The sequence below is a fragment of the Scyliorhinus canicula genome, chromosome 7 (genome assembly GCF_902713615.1).
Source record: "Scyliorhinus canicula chromosome 7, sScyCan1.1, whole genome shotgun sequence".
Lineage (NCBI taxonomy): Eukaryota > Metazoa > Chordata > Chondrichthyes > Carcharhiniformes > Scyliorhinidae > Scyliorhinus > Scyliorhinus canicula.
The window spans coordinates 10522320-10538386 of NC_052152.1; the positions used below are offsets into that span (position 1 = coordinate 10522320).

The 16067-nt window shown below is 47.5% G+C and overlaps 1 protein-coding gene across 7 annotated transcripts in view; it reads right to left on the minus strand.

Annotated features, from left to right (window-relative positions):
* Nucleotides 1–399: 399 nt before the first annotated feature.
* The window catches only part of c7h21orf91 (chromosome 7 C21orf91 homolog), a 50115-nt gene continuing 34447 nt past the window's right edge, over nucleotides 400–16067 (minus strand). For all 7 annotated transcript variants that reach the window (XM_038801384.1, XM_038801386.1, XM_038801382.1 and 4 more), the window contains 3 exons: nucleotides 8248–8787; nucleotides 5740–5802; nucleotides 400–4445 (listed from right to left, as the gene is read on the minus strand). In XM_038801384.1, coding sequence (XP_038657312.1) covers nucleotides 4279–4445; nucleotides 5740–5802; nucleotides 8248–8787 — 770 coding nt within the window. In that variant the 3' untranslated portion in view covers nucleotides 400–4278. The remainder of the gene's footprint in view (nucleotides 4446–5739; nucleotides 5803–8247; nucleotides 8788–16067) is intronic.

Below are 16067 nucleotides of genomic sequence, written 5' to 3' on the forward strand. Positions count from 1 at the left end.
CACGAACAGAGTCAAAAACAGCTTCTTCCCCACTGTCACCAGACTCCTAAACGACCCTCTTATTGACTGACCTGATGAACACTACACCCTGTATGCTTCATCCGATGCCAATGCTTATGTAGTTACATTGTATATCTTGTGTTGCCCTATTATGTATTTTCTTGAATTTTGTTTAATTCCCTTTTCTTCCCATGTACTGAATGATCTGTTGAGCTGCTTGCAGAAAAATACTTTTCACTGTACCTCGGTACACGTGACAATAAACAAATCCAATCTAATCCAAGTCAACTTGGTAGAAACATGTGAATTGAATGTGTGGACTATTTAGGGGGGGGAATCAAACATTCATGAAAACCAATCCAGTGAAAAAGGTGCGATAAAGAAACACCAGAGACAGGCTAAGAAAATATCCTTTATTTAAAATCTATTCTCCGGTATAGAGTTTTGTTTTATACAATGCAAGTGTAAAAAGACGTCGGGCCGATGGAATGCAAATGGCCACATCATCCCCAACAGCGAAGGGGAGCAACCTTAGAAAGCCTGTGGAGCAGGCGACACAAGTCACCAAGCCTAAATCCAAAGGCTGGTCAACGCAGGTTAACAAACCCCCAGCAATATCGTGTCTGTACTCGAGAAAACGGCAGTATCAGAGCTGTGAAACAGAGGAGATGGCAGTAAAAGTGCAGCATGCTCCAATGCTCGCTTGCGGAGAGCTTCTGGGAAAAATAAAGTCTGTGCAGCTCTATTCTTTCTGAAGGCTTTGCTGGTGGAGTGCTCCCAATGGAGGAGATTGCTCAAGAATATTGAGGCCCATTCGAGATTTCAGCCCCCCACTGAAATTGAACAAGTTGCTTCGGGCTAGTTTGGCGCAACATCGTGGGCCGAAGGGCCTGTACTGTGCTGTACAGTTCTATGTTTACAACGGGCAGTTCAGAATATTGCCACGGGGGGGGGGGGGGGGAGGCTCAGTACCACATCTAAACTTCAAGCCACACAGTCATATCAAAATCAAAAAATAAACCTGACCAAGAAATGACACAAGACAACAATAAAACACTGTAAAATTTGAGTGAAAATTTCAGACCGATTAAAAAGATGCAGGGAATCGCGCACGTTTAACAGTGACCTGTAAAATACGTCAGGGCAATCCGGAGGAGGATAACTGTAAAATATGAACAGTGGTCTGAAAGTCTGTTTTTTTCTTTAAAAAAAACACCAGAACGTACAGGCTGGGTTTCGATTATCCCTGATAGTGTCAGGTTCTTGCACAACGCGAGCTGATTAAGGCATTTGAGTATTTGCACCCAATCCAAAAGATACATGCACTGCTGGCCGCTGCATCCATCACGTTACTCGCGAGGGCTTTTGATTTAGCGGAGTTAAAATCCACTGCAAACGGATTTTAATTCCCTAGCGTAGGGTAAACGTTGTCCCTTCAAACCGTGAAATCCGCATGATTTTCACACTATAAAACCAGCACCTCGAAAACGTGAGAGTATAAAAAACATCCAGCGCTGCTGATTCTGATCAAAACGCTGTAAAAATCAATTATATTGCGAAACCAAAATGGAGTGGAAAATTCTCAGGTGGTCAGGCAGCATCTGTGGAGGGAACACTAAGGGGTTCACATTTTCAGCGGAGTCCAGCAGGCTAGAACATCAACTTCGTCCCTCTCTCCCACAGGTGCTGCCCGACCGGCTGAGCATTTTCCATGCTTTTATTTCTGATTTCCAGCATCCGCAGAATGGCGTTTTGGAATAAAGGAGATTGTCTACATCAAGCCCCTGCAGGGATACATACGAATCTGCCTTCCCACCGCACTTAACACTGCGCAGGGTCGCTACTCAAAATAATTTACCTACATTACCTCATATGAAAAAAAAAAGAACATTGAAATGTGAAACTCAATACTCCAGTGAGTTAAGAGAGTGGTCATAAGCTGGCTGGTGCTGTGCGAGAACATTGTAAGAGGGCCGAGTCTAAACAGGTAGCAGAAATAGGCCTGACTTTCGGACTTTGAAATAGTCCTGACTTTTGGGCTTGGAGGCCCCCCCCCCCCCCCTGTTTGGAACAGAAGGAAGCCTTCCAGCCCCTCTAACCTGATCCACTACTCGGGTAGATCATGGCTCACCTAGACTGGAGAAGTCGGGGCCCATTGAGAGATTAGTCCGAGGTGCTCAAAATCACGAGCAGCCTGTACAGAGTGGATATGGAGGAACTGCTCCCGTTGGTCGATGGGCCGAGGAGGGGAGAGCACCGATTCGAGGTCGTCAGCAAAAGAAGCAACAGCCTCATAGGGAGGGGAGGGGGGGGGGGACCCTTTTCCACACAGCGCGCGATGAGGACGCGGAATGCGATGCCCCGGAGCGTGATGCAGGCAGATTCGATTGAGGCATTCAAGGGTGAATGGGATTGGTGTCTGATGAGTGTACGGGGTCACGGGAAAAATCAGGAGTGTGGCTCAAGGTGAATTGGTCCTTCAGAGGGCCAGCACACATGCAGAGTGGCCACTCTGTGCTGTACCCATTCTGTGATTCTACTTTGTCTGTGCCAATTGCTAAAAAGCAGTCGGAATAACCCAGGTATGGCACAGTGACCCTGTTACGACTGCCAGAGCGATCAGTAGCTCTCTCTCAGTCACTGTTTGCAGAATAAAAACTGGGTTAAACCGATTTTGCTGCATTGACAGTGATTCACACCGAAAGCTGTCAGCAGTTTCTACAGCACAAGATCAAGAGGTGAGGAAGAACAGGAACGTTATTCCCGTACACATCACTCGCCAATCCCTACACTCCACCAGGGCAGGAACGTTATTCCCGTACACACCACTCGCCGATCCCTACACTCCACTCCTTATTCAGCAACCTCTGATCCAAGCAGTCAACTCAATCTGATGGAATTCCCCCCAAAACTGGGATACGCTTCCAAACTGACCTGATGCCCAACACGGACTCACCCCGCCCCCTTGCGAGGCGGGGTTTCCCACCGTCAGGCAAGGCCTACTGTTCGAAGCACGGGGTTGACTGTAAAGTGATTTGGGATGTCCTGAGTTTGTGAATGGGATTATGTCACAGAATCTAACTGCAGATCTTTCCTGCAGGTCCTGGTTATTAACCCCCATGTCCTCTCCCTCTGCTTCACACATTGTGGGTTCGAAATGTCCAAGTGCGGCTTTGGAAAATGAGGGTTTTTTTTCAAACGGAGTTTATAACACTTACGCTGGGCTTTTGCTTCACAGAGATGCCACGGTTATAGGGTTAACACGGCTCAAACGTCAGGGTGTCTGAGCCAGTCCTGGGGGTGGGAGGGAGAGAGAGAGAGAGACAGACAGAGAGAGAGAGAGAGAGAGAGAGAGAGACTCCCTTTGTATCTTCACTGTTCACTCAATGTTTGGTGAGCACAGCTTTGCACCAACGCTAAACCCACGGGAGTATGAATGCTCTGGGAAATACACCAGGTTTCACCTGCACTCTGAGAGCGCCTCATCTCACGCAGTCAGAATAGAGCTGACAGCAATGTTCCTGAAATCATGCACCATCGCAAGGCGGGTGCCAGTGAGGACTAAATAACGGACTCCAGCATCGATCTCACAGACCAAGACCTGCAAAGCAAGAATGCCGTAAACAAAACTAACACGCCAAGGTAAAGGTTTCCACACACCTGGTCAAATGGTCGATCTCTAACCCCTGAAGCTAAAAACCTAGTAGCAACAAGCCATTCAACTGCAGTGCGCATCACAGCCCAGTCCAATCTACTCACCACTATCTTACAAAAGAGAGAGGGCAAGGGCCGAAAGAGGACATCCAGGTGACAATCGGACCTGGAAACTTTAGCCTGTTCCTCAGCTGGTCCCCCAAGTCGAGCACAGGTCCGCGATCAAGCTTGAGACCTGGGTCACCTGTCTGACATCGTTGTGCCATATATCTCGGCGAGTGAGTAACAGATGAAGCCCCCCCACCCAGGCCCCGGCAAACTCAAACGCTCAAATCACATTTGGTAATAGTGAATCCTGCAGAAGATTCCAGAATCCACCGGAATAATCACAGGTTTTTTTTTTTAAAAAAGTATTTTTTGAAAAACACCCAAAATCGATGTGAACAAGTATGTAAAATAAGTTAATTATTTTTTCTTTTGTAAATATAGACGTAAAATAACATACAAAATATTTACACCCACAGCAGAGTTCAGTTTAACACTATCGGGCGTTTTCTTTTTTTTTGGAGAGTTGATTCCTGATCTGTGCCTCACAGCAGTCAGCGGGCATGCGGGGGGGTGGGGTCAGTTGTCGAGGGGGGCGCTGGGCTTAATTCCCCCTCGACCCACCCGCAGCCAGGGCAACTTGGCCCGGTTCTTGAAAAGCTGCTCGATAGCGATATAACGTACGTGTAGCTCAGAGGCCAGAGAGTCCTTCTTCTCCAGCTCTTGCGCAAGATCTTCGAAGACCACTTTAAGCAGAGAGAAGAAGAAGAAATAAATTAGGGTGATTTTAAGTTGAAAATGAGGGTGCAATCCACTTTTACAAATTACCAGTGCAGATTCAGTAATCGGCAGGGCTGTGGGGAAAGCAGGGCAGTGGAACTAATTGGGTAACTCTTTCAATAACTGTAATAATATAATAAAATAATAATAATAATCGCTTATTGTCCCAAGTCGGCTTCAATGAAGTCACTGAAAAGCCTCTAGTTGCCACATTCTGGCATTGGGGAGGCCGGTACAGGAATTGAACCCGCCCTGCTGGCCTTGTTCTGCATTACAAGCCAGCTGTTTAGCCCACTGTGCTAAACAAGGAGCTAGCACAGGAAGGTGGGCAGAATAGCCTGCTGTGCTGTGTCATTCTATGCCTCTGGAGGCATTGATTCCTTGCACCCTAGGCAGTCAGACATTGGTCGAGAGATAAATATTGGGCGGGACATCTGGGGGAATTCCCCCTGCTTTTCTTCAAAACCGTCACACGAGATTGGAGAGAGCAGACGGGGTTTTTGTTTGAGGTCTCATTGGAAAGGCAGTTCCTCTTCACCACGCAGAAGTTCCTCAGTACACCACAGAAAGGCTGGAGTCAGTTCCCTGGAGTGGGAACGGAATCACGGAATGGTTAGAACAAGTTTCGCTCTCGGGTGCGAGAGCCTCCACTGTCCTAGCCAACAACGCCACAAAACATCATCTAGCCACTATCAAAATGCTGCTGGCAGTGCAAAGGTTGACTGTGGTGGTTCTTATCATAATGACTACTCTTCAAAAGTACCACACAGGATCTCTCAAAGTGCTTCACAACCAGAGGCTGTGAAAGGGGCTATAGAGATCCAAGTATTTCTTCCTTCTAAGAATTTGAGGTTTTGGGGGGGAGGGGGGAGGGGGGGGGGGGGGGAAGAGTGTACGGTGGGGTGGAGAAGGTAGGATGTGTTTGACAGGAAAATTAAAACTACAGAATCTTTTCGAAGAGTCAGTACCCCTTTCTACACACTCATGGAACCCCACCCCCATCGAATATATTCACGTTGGAACATTAAGCACAGCTTGGGTCCCTTTAGCCATCTCTTGCGAAGCGAGCACTGGGTTCTAGACAATAGCAATCATGCCACAAGGTTTCTACAATCTCAACACACCAGTGAAAACAGGCACAAGGGCAGAGCCTGTCCAAAGCAAAACATCAAAAGTGAACGAGCCTCTTTCCTAAAGGTGGCACGAAGTTTGATTTTACTTCCCCCCCCTCCCCCAACGACAGAGATATGGTAAATATACCTTTGATTTGTTTGAGGAGCTGTTCGTTCAGAGGCACCAGATCATCCACCGACATGCCACTCACTGCAAGAAACATTAAGGAGCATCAGAATCGTCACAATGGCTGGCCTGAGCAGAAGCAACACAGAGCACCTCTCGACATACAACTCATCATTGCCCCCATAAGGGAAACATTCTTCTGTCACCCATCTGATTTTCAGATGACCAAAGGAGTTGATACGGTTGGGAAGTCAGGATTGATATAATCAGTCGACCTTGTAGTGGGGCTCATGTACGCTGGTTAGTGACATGCATTCATAGGCAGGGACCCGTTCACTGTGAACAAAAAGAATATGTTCAAGCCTCTGAATTACCTGGGAGCTGAGAGAGTCTGGCGTTCGCCTTTGCTATTCCCATGGCAACATCTCAGCCAGACTTCACTGGCCAACCAATCGGCACCTTTCTCTCCTCCAGCATAAACTGCTGTGCTTGTTTGAAATTTGGCACTCTTGCGTTTGTCCTGATGGGTGGAGACTGAAAAACTTTGGCATCATATCTCTCCTTTCAACAAGGTAGAGAAATTATTTCCTCTGACTGGGGGAAGTGGTTAGGGGCCGGAAGGAGCCCCCCGCCCCCCAAAAAAAGGGTTTAGGGCATAGCGCCTTAAAGTTAGAGCTAGGCTGTTCAGAGTTATGTCAGAAAATATTTCTTCCACACAAATTTCCAAATTTCATAGAATTTACAGTACAGAAGGAGGCCATTCGGCCCATCGAGTCTGCACTGGCTCCTAGAAAGAGCACCCTACCCAAGATTAACACCTCCACCCTATCCCCATAACCCAGTAACCCCACCCAACACTAAGGGCAATTTTGGTCACTAAGGGCAATTTATCATGGCCAATCCACCTAACCTGCACATCTTTGGACTGTGGGAGGAAACCGGAGCACCCGGAGAAAACCCACGCACACATGGGGAGGATGTGCAGACTCCACACACACAGTGACCCAAGCCGGAATCGAACCTGGGACTCTGGAGCTGTGAAGCGATTGTGCTATCCACAATGCTACCGTGCTGCCCCCCAAATCTCTCTTTATAAACTCAGATTGGTAGATTTTTGTTCAGCAAAGTTATTAGTGGATATGGAACCAAAGGTGTAGATGGAGTCAAGGTCATCATGAGCCAAATGAATGATGGAGCCAGTTTCAATTGGGCAAATGGCCGCCCCTCAGCATATCAGTTTTCAGCACTGCTTCGCAACACCTCATATGGTCAGTAATAAAAGAAAAGCATGAAAAGTCGATCAAAATCTACATTTCCTGTATTGGCTAAACACTATCCCACAATTCAGTCACTGTGGCATTTAAAAAAAATAAATTTAGAATGCCCAATTATTTTTTTCCAATTAAGGAGCAATTTAGCGTGGCCAATCCACCTAACCTGCACATCTTTGGGTTGTGGGTGTGAGACCCCACAGACACGGAGAATGTGCAAACTCCACACGGACAGTAACCCTGGAATGAAGAACTTGTCATATGAGGAATGGTTGAGGGCTCTGGATCTGTACTCGTTGGAGTTTAGAAGGATGAGGTGGGATCTGATTGAAACTTACAGGATACTGCGAGGCCTGGATAGAGTGGACGTGGAGAGGATGTTTCCAGTTGTAGGAAAAACTAGAACCAGAGGACACCATCTCAGACTAAAGGGACGATCCTTTAAAATGGAGATGAGGAGAAATTTCTTCAGCCAGAGGGTGCTGGATCTGTGGAACTCTTTGCCGCAGAAGGCTGTGGAGGCCAAATCACTGTGTGTCTTTTAGACAGAGATAGAAAGGTTCTTGATGAATAAGGGGATCAGGGGTTATGGGGGGAAGGCAGGAGAATGGGGATGAGAAAATATCAGCCATGATTGAATGGTGGAGCAGACTCGATGGGCCGAGTGGCCTAATTCTGCTCCTATGTCTTATGGACCTGGGGCTGGGATTGAACCTGGGTCTTCAGCGGAGTGAGGCAGCGGTGCTAACTGCTGCACCACCCTGCCGTCCAGTGAAGGTTGTGGCATAAGAGCTAAGAGCAGGAGTCGGCCAGTCAAGCCCGCTCCGCCAATCAATATCTCCTCCTGATCAACTCCACCATCCTGCCCGTTCTCCATAGCCCTTCAACCCATTACTAATTAAAAATCTGTCTATTTCCACCTTAAATTTACTCAGGGTCCCGGCAACCACCGCACTCTGAGGTAGTGAATTCCACATATTTACCACCCTTTGAGAGAAGCAATTTCTCCTCATCTTTGTTTATCCTCATGACTTCTCGGTCTACCCCACAAGAAGAAGCATCTGCTCTACTAGACTAGTATTGCAGAGACGTAGGGTAATGCTTTGGGGACCCAGGCTTGAATCCCACCATGCCAGATGGTCACTTATTGTTCACCTCTGGTTGAGAACAGCTCAAAGATCAAGCTACAGACCTGGGTTCTTTATCGCTTGTATAAGACGTTGTATAAATATCTGTCATCAGCCGGTACTGTACTTACACTCCTCCTTGGCGTAGTGCCGATGACACCTGGCCTCCACGCTGCGATTCCCCATCGCTATCTGAGTTTCTGACCCTTTCCGGAGCTCCTCAGTCGACCAGTGGATGTTCCCACCTTGAAACCTGTCGGCAGCCGCTCCCAGCAACCCCAGAGGGAAGTCTCCCTGCGCGTCCTGCTCCAAAATCCCCTGCCTGCATTCGGAATAGCCTGGCGAGCTCCCATCCAACCAGCTCGGGGAGTAGCGGGGCAACTGTGAACTATTCAGCTGGGGCAAGTGCGCCGTGAACAAACTCGGCTCAGGGTCATGAACCTTGATCTGCCCCGGTCGGCAGTCCTGGAGGTCGGCGTGCGTGTGCTGATTTTGTGCATACTGAACGATCTGGCTGATCTTGCGGCTCAGAATGTCCTTCACATCCCTGTAGGTGCTCTTCAACACTTTCGGCCGTGGGAGTTCCTGGTTGGCGATGAGGTGAAATTTCTCGAAGCACTCTCTGTGGCCACGCATGGATTCTGTGTGCAGGAGGTTTGCCCTGGCCACCCCTGAGAGACACATAAACAAAAAAAACAAAAACATTTGCACAAGTCGGCCAAACTCAACGCAGTCACTTCAATCGCAAATTCGAGACATTTCACAGCTGCTTCATCAGGCAGAAGTTGACACAAGGTGGAGATATGGGGCAGGACAGACAACCAAAAGCTTGGTCCAAGAATTAGGTTATCAGAAGGGGGAGAGAGTTAGAGAGGGATTTCAGAGCTTTGGGCCAAGGTTGCTACAGCCATGGAGAGATTTGAAAGCATTGAGAATTTTACAACTGAGGCACTGTCAACCTTTGAGTAAGTATAAGTCAGCAAGCATTGCTAATGATGGGTGAATGAGATGTCACGATGAGTAGTAGAGTTTTAGATGAACGTGCGGAGGGTGGAAGATCAGAGGCTGTTCAGGGGAACCCTGGAATTGTCTGGTTTTCAGTTAAGTGAAGAGCGGGTGAGGATCACGGTAGCAGATTAGCCTATGGAAGGGCAATGCCACAGCAGCAAATGTAGAAGGGTCTGGTGACGGAGAAGGTACGGGGGCAGAAGTGCAGCTCGGGGTTAAGTACGATGTAGAGATCACAAAATTATCTGTTTTAGCTCGTGACAGAGGCCAGCAAGGAATATGGAATCAGTGGCAAGGACTGTGGATAATGGCCCCACGAGTCCCTGTGTAAACGTGGAAGAACCTGAAGCACAATAATGGGATCATTCAGCAACGTCTGCAAAAAATCAAGTCTGGTTTAGTGTTGAGTTACTCAATTACCTGTCTGCCCTGTTAACTAAATACAATACAAAAGCCCAGTGAACATGTGGAGCAATCTCTCGTTTTTAATTATCGCTGTCTGCCCAACCTGTCAAACCCACGGAGGTGGTGCCCAAACAAGGCGGGAAACCAACCACAAGATCCGCCTGGTCACAACTCTCTCCAGTCACCCTGGAGTCTCATCAGGGGACTGGGCAACGCGCCCATACTCCAAGACAATGGGAGTGGTTCCGCTAATCTTCCACACAGCACTCCACATTAGTCAGCAACAGCAACTTGTATTTATTTATTTATTTTTTTAAATATAAATTTAGAGTACCCAATTCATTTTTACAATTAAGGGGCAATTTAACGTGGCCAATCCACCTCCCCTGCACATCTTTGGGTTGTGGGGGCGAAACCCACGCAGACACGGGGAGAATGTGCAAACTCCACACGGACAGTGAACCAGGGTCGGGATTCGAACACGGGTCCTCAGCGGCGTAGGCAGCAATGCTAACCACTGTGCCACAGTGCTGCCCTGCAACTTATATTCATAAGAGCATCTTTGGTGTAATAGAACTTGCAGCAGTGTGACAAAAATAAATGATGACCCTGAGCCCCACAAAGAGGTATCAGGCAAGGTGACCAAAAGTTTGATCAAAGAGGTAGATATTGAAATATGTAGAGAGGCAGACAGGTGTAGGGAAGGAGCTTGGGGCCTTGGCAACTGGCAGCACGATCATCAATGTTGCAGCGATTAAGATTGGGGATGCACAAGACGCCAAACTTGGAGTGCAAATATCTCAGAGGGTTGTGGAGCTGTAGGAAACTTCTGTGATAGGGAGGGGTGTGTCTGTGTGTGTGTGTGTGTGTGTGGGAGGGGAGGGGGATGGGAGGGGGATTTAAGAACAAGGTGGAGGTGGTAACCCAGCATTGCAATAAATTTGTGAAATGATGCACAAAAATGTATGTATTAAATCGAGCCGGCCACATCATTTTAACGATGTGGGTTGCAATGGCAGGGCAGGCTTTATTGTCCATCCCCAATTACCCTGATGGTACATCAGATTCATGGCAGGGTAACAGGCCATTCAGCCCAACTGACCGAAGATAATGTTAATGCTCCACAGGAGCCTCCTCAAACCCTCTTTTGATTGGCCCGGTTGGGCCTATATCCATTGGGGTTTCGAAGATTGGGGGGTGATCATAGAATCATAGAATTTACAGTGCAGAAGGAGGCCATTCGGCCCATTGAGTCTGCACCGGCTCTTGGAAAGAGCACCCTACCCAAGGTCCACACCTCCACCCTATCCCCATAACCCAGTAACCCCACCCAACACAAAGGGCAATTTTGGACACTAAGGACAATTTAGCATGGCCAATCCACCTAACCCGCACATCTTTGGACTGTGGGTGGAAACTGGAGCACCCGGAGGAAACCCACGCACACATGGAGAGAACGTGCAGATTCCACACAAACAGTGACCCAAGCCGGGCATTGAACCTGGGACCCTGGAGCTGTGAAGCAATTGTGCTATCCACAATGCTACCGTGCTGCCCTAATGAAAGATACGAGATCCTGAGGGGGATTGGACAGGGTGGATGGGAGAGGATATTTTTCCTTGTAGGGGAGAGACTGGAACTAGTGGTCACATGTTTTAAATATGGGGTTTCCCCAAGAGAGAGAGATGAGCAGAATATTTTCTTTTGAGGACCGCAATTCTGTGGAACTATCTTCCCCGGAGAACAATGAAGGCCGGGTCACTGAATAATTTCAAGACGGAGGTTGATGGATTCTGGTTTGATAAGGGGGTCAAAGGGCGTAGGGAGCAGACAGGAAAGTGGAGATCACAATCACTTCATCCATTATCTCATCAAAGGGCAACACTGTAGCACAGTGGTTAGCGCAGTTGCTTCACAGCTCCAGACTCCCAGGTTCAATTCCCGGCTTGGGTCACTGTCTGTGCGGAGTCTGCACGTTCTCCCCGTGTCTGCGTGGGTTTCCTCCGGATGCTCCGGTTTCCTTCTATTCTCTTCTATTCCCCAGTATCTTCTTCTATTCCCTTTTCTTCCCTTGTACTTAATGATCTGTTGAGCTGCTCGCAGGAAAATACTTTTCACTGTACCTCGGTACACGTGACAATAAACAAATCCAATCCACAGTCCAAAGATGTACAGGTTAGGTGGATTTCCCATGATAAATTGCCCTTAATGTCCAAAAAAAAAGGTTAGGTGGTGTTACAGGGTGTAAGGTAGAGGTGTGGGGTGCTCTTTCCAAGGGCCGGTGCAGACCCGATGGGCTGAATGGCCTCCTTCGGCACTATAAATTCTATGAAATGGCAGATCAGGCTTGGGGGCCGAGTGGCCTACTACTGCTCTTAATTGCTATGTATGTTGGCATGTATGCTCTACGATGGGTCAAAATCCTGGAACAACACTGTGGAGGTACCTACGCCACATGGACTGCACTGGTTCAAGGTAAGAAGTCTTACAACACCAGCTTAAAGTCTAACAGATTTGTTTCAAACACTAGCTTTCGGAGCACTGCTCCGAATTGTTTAAGGTGGCAGTGTGTCGAGGGCAATTAAAAATGGGCAATAAATACTGGTCTATAGAATCCAATGAATGAATAAATAAAAATAAAACTCAACACGATCAGCATATTCTTCTATTCCTGTCTCATTCAAATACTTAATTATCTTTCTCTGTGCTACTAACCTCAACCTTTATATTCTATACACTCCCTGCGCTAGCGAGTTTCACAATTTCACCACTCTCTGGAAAAAGAGGTTTCTCCCCAATCCCTTTTCTGTTTTCTTAGTGACAATTCTAAATACACAGTTCTGACTTTTAGTCTCCCCCAATAAACCAAAAGTTTATTTAGTTTGTCTCGAGGAAAGAGTGGTTTTGTCTTTGTTTCAATAAAGTTTCCCCCCTAACATTTAGAACCTCTCAGTTCTGCCGTCATCATTTACTGCTGGGCTTCAACACAAAGCGCTGCTGGTTAAAAGTAATCTCCACGCCTTCCCGTCAGGCGCCGCATGTTTGCACAGGTTCCAGAAAGTTTGCTCACACATCTGCAGTTTCTTCAAAAGCGGCTGCAGTCAACAGAGTTCAGCAAACGCGAGACACGACCCCGCCAGCCTGCGACCCGCAGATACACAATGGCCAATGTTATAAACTACACCAGGGCTTAGGCGGGATTGAGGGATCAAGTCAGCCGCTTGAAGCAAACAGAGCTTGGGATATGTGGCTTGGCATTGTTCTATTCAGGGCCCCTTGTGCACGGCAGGTATTTGTTTTTAATGGACGGCTGTCGCATTCTCTCTTCCCCCACCAACCGTCTCAGATTGCACAGGTGTGTGAGTGTGCGCGTCGAGACACGTGTGTGCATCAGCAGGCTTTCTTTCCCCAAAGAACACAGGGAATAGCACAAATAGGCAATTTTAGTCCTGAGAGCCTGACCTAGCATTTAACTAAACCCCGTGGCCAATCTTTGACCACAAGCACTATTTGTTTGTACTATCCCCATATCTCCCCCCCCCCCCCCCCCCCCCAAATACCTTTAATATCTGCAAATCGATCGATTTGCAACTTGGAAAATACACAATTAGCCACCTTTACCCTCTGGCGTAGAAAATCCCCAAGATTCACAAGTCAGCAAGATCTGGGTGGTGTCAAGAGTGGAATTTGGCACAAATCGGAATGTGGGCAACAGAGTTCTGGAGGAGCCTCGGGGGAGGGGGGTGATGGCCAGGTGTCTCCTCAATGACAGTAGGTACAACCCCTCGCCTTAAGCTGTGGTTCAGATCTTGCTGACCTGTGAAATTTGGGGATTTTCTACTCCAGAGGGTAAAGGCGACTCATTGTAAGTGAGATAAGTTAGTGTTTCTGCATAAATTGGAGACATGCAAATTACCCACTTAAGAAACTGGGACTGTAAACCCAAATGCATTAAATAAACATAGATTTGAGCTGATAATAATCTTTATTAGTGTCACAAGTCGGCTTATATCAACACTGCAATGAAGTTACTGTAAAAAGCCACTGGTTGCCACATTCCGGCGCCTGTTCGGGTACACAGAGGGAGAATTCAGAATGTCCAATTCACCTAACAAACACGTCTTTCGGGACTTGTGGGAAGAAACCGGAGCACCCGGAGGAAACCCACGCAGACTCAGGGAGAACGTGCAGGCTCCGCACAGACAGTGACCCAAGCTGAGAATCGAATTTGGGTCCCTGCCGCTGTGAAGCAACAGTGCTAATCACTGCGCTACCGTGCAACCTATTTTCCCATCAAAATGCAAGGATGTAACTGCAGAAAAATAAAGGAAAATATGTCACTCAGCTTGAGGTGGGTTTTCAAAACATTAAAAAATATATATCAAGTCTGTGCCAAACATTTTGTATGGTTCAGTGTATGGACACACTGCCATAGAACCGAGAGGAATGGAGGAGGGGCTTTTGTGGCACGGTCAGCTTCTAAAGGGGAAATTCTCTTGCACAAATCTGATTATGTAGAGATTTTGTTATTTTTTTTTCTCCCTCTCCCTGCGACCAGTTTGCTGCAAACCTCTTGTGAATTGTTTTATAAATAGCCTGACTGCTATCAGATCACACACTGCTCTGATGTCAACATTCTCAGAACGTGCAAAAATCTCCAGGGGGTCAGTGCGAGAACGTCCAGTGAAACCATTACAAATTCTCTCCTTCCAACTTCGGCCGTCTCTAATGAACGAGGGTGGCGGGGGCTAGGAACTAGCGGCTCGGGGCTTTTCCCAGTAACTTCATTGCAGTGTTAATGTAAGCCTACTTGTGACAATAAAAAGATTATTATTATTAATAAACCCCGTGCCTTGTAAGCGCCTTGTAGGCAGAAACACTTGTAGCATTAAAAAGGAAGAGGGATGTGCACTTCAAGTGCTATGAACTACCAGGTTCGATCCCGGCCCCGGGTCACTATCCGTGTGGCGTTTGCACTTTCTCCACGTGTCTGCATGTGTCTTACCCCCACAATGCAAAGATGTGCTGTGCAGGTGGACTGGCCACGCTAAATTGCCAAGTCGGAAAAAAAATGAAAGTGGAATGAGGCTGGATCATTCTTTTATGGACAGCAGAGACATAATGGGCGGCACGGTAGAACAGTGGTTAGCACTGCTGCTTCACAGCACGATGGTCCCAGGTTCGATTCCTGGCTTGGGTCACTGTCTGTGCGGAGTCTGCACGTTCTCCCCGTGTCTGCGTGGGTTTCCTCCGGGTGCTCCGGTTTCCTCCCACAAGTCCTGAAAGACGTGCTGTTAGGTGAATCGGACATTCTGAATTCTCCCCGTGTACCTGAACAGGCGCTGGAATGTGACGACTAGGGGATTTTCACAGTAACTTCATTGCAGTGTTAATGTAAGCCGACTTGTGACAATAATAAAGATTACGAAATGAAGTGAAAAATGAAAATCGCTTATTGTCACAAGTAGGCTTCAAATGAAGTTACTGTGAAAAGCCCCTAGTCGCCACATTCCGGCACCTGTTCGGGGAGGCTGGTACGGGAATTGAACCCGCGCTGCTGGCCTGCCTTAGTCTGCTTTAAAAGCCAGCTATTTAGCCGTGTGCTAAACCAGCCCCTGGTTTATAAAAATGGCTTCCTGCACTGAAGATTTCTCTGATTCTAGGAATCTTCAGTTGTTTAACACTCGGGTGCCGCTGGTCAATACTCTCATTTATAAAGCCTTTCACCAGCTCCAGACAACCCGAAGTGCTGAACAGCAAATTAAGTACTTTACGTGCAGTTGCTACAATAATGTAGGAAACACGACAACCAATTTGTACACAGCAAGCTCCCATGAACAACATGTGATATCTGCCAGTTAGTGATGCCAACTGAGGACAAAGATATTGGTCAGGGCACCAGACACATCGCTCCTGCACTTGTTCAAAATAGTGCCTTGGGATTTTTTACACTCACCCGAGGTGGACAGATGGTGCCTAATCAGAAAAAAACCAGCACCACTGACAGTGCAGCACTCTCTGCTGTTCACGTTGAGAGTGGCAAGTGTGATTTAAAAGGATAGATTTGTACTTTTGTTGTGCATTGGAGCCAATGCTCGGGATAAGTGGCATGACTAAACTGCGCAAGTGCAGAAGCCACAGAGCCAGAATTAGAATTAGTATCACAAAAATCAATGGGAGCTGTACTGTGCACCATACAGAAAGCCCAATGGAAGCATTGGGAAAGTGGACACTGGCGGCCAAGTGCTGTCAATCTCATTGGAGGATTGATTTATCTTTCTATCTCTCTTCCCCTCCCTCTCTCTCTCTGTCTCTGCCTCTCTCCCCACCTCTTTCTCTCTCACTACCCGTTTCTTATTTGCTCTCTTCCCCCCACCAGCTCTGCCTCTTGTCGACATTTTGATGCAATTTCCCTTTTGTTACACGTGGTGCCAGTTTTTGGGAACACGGTGATGATAGTGACAGATGTTTCCTGGTTATGCGGTGTGATTTGAAAAGAGCCGTTTCTTTTTTGTGCTTGTTTTTAAACAAAAGAGAA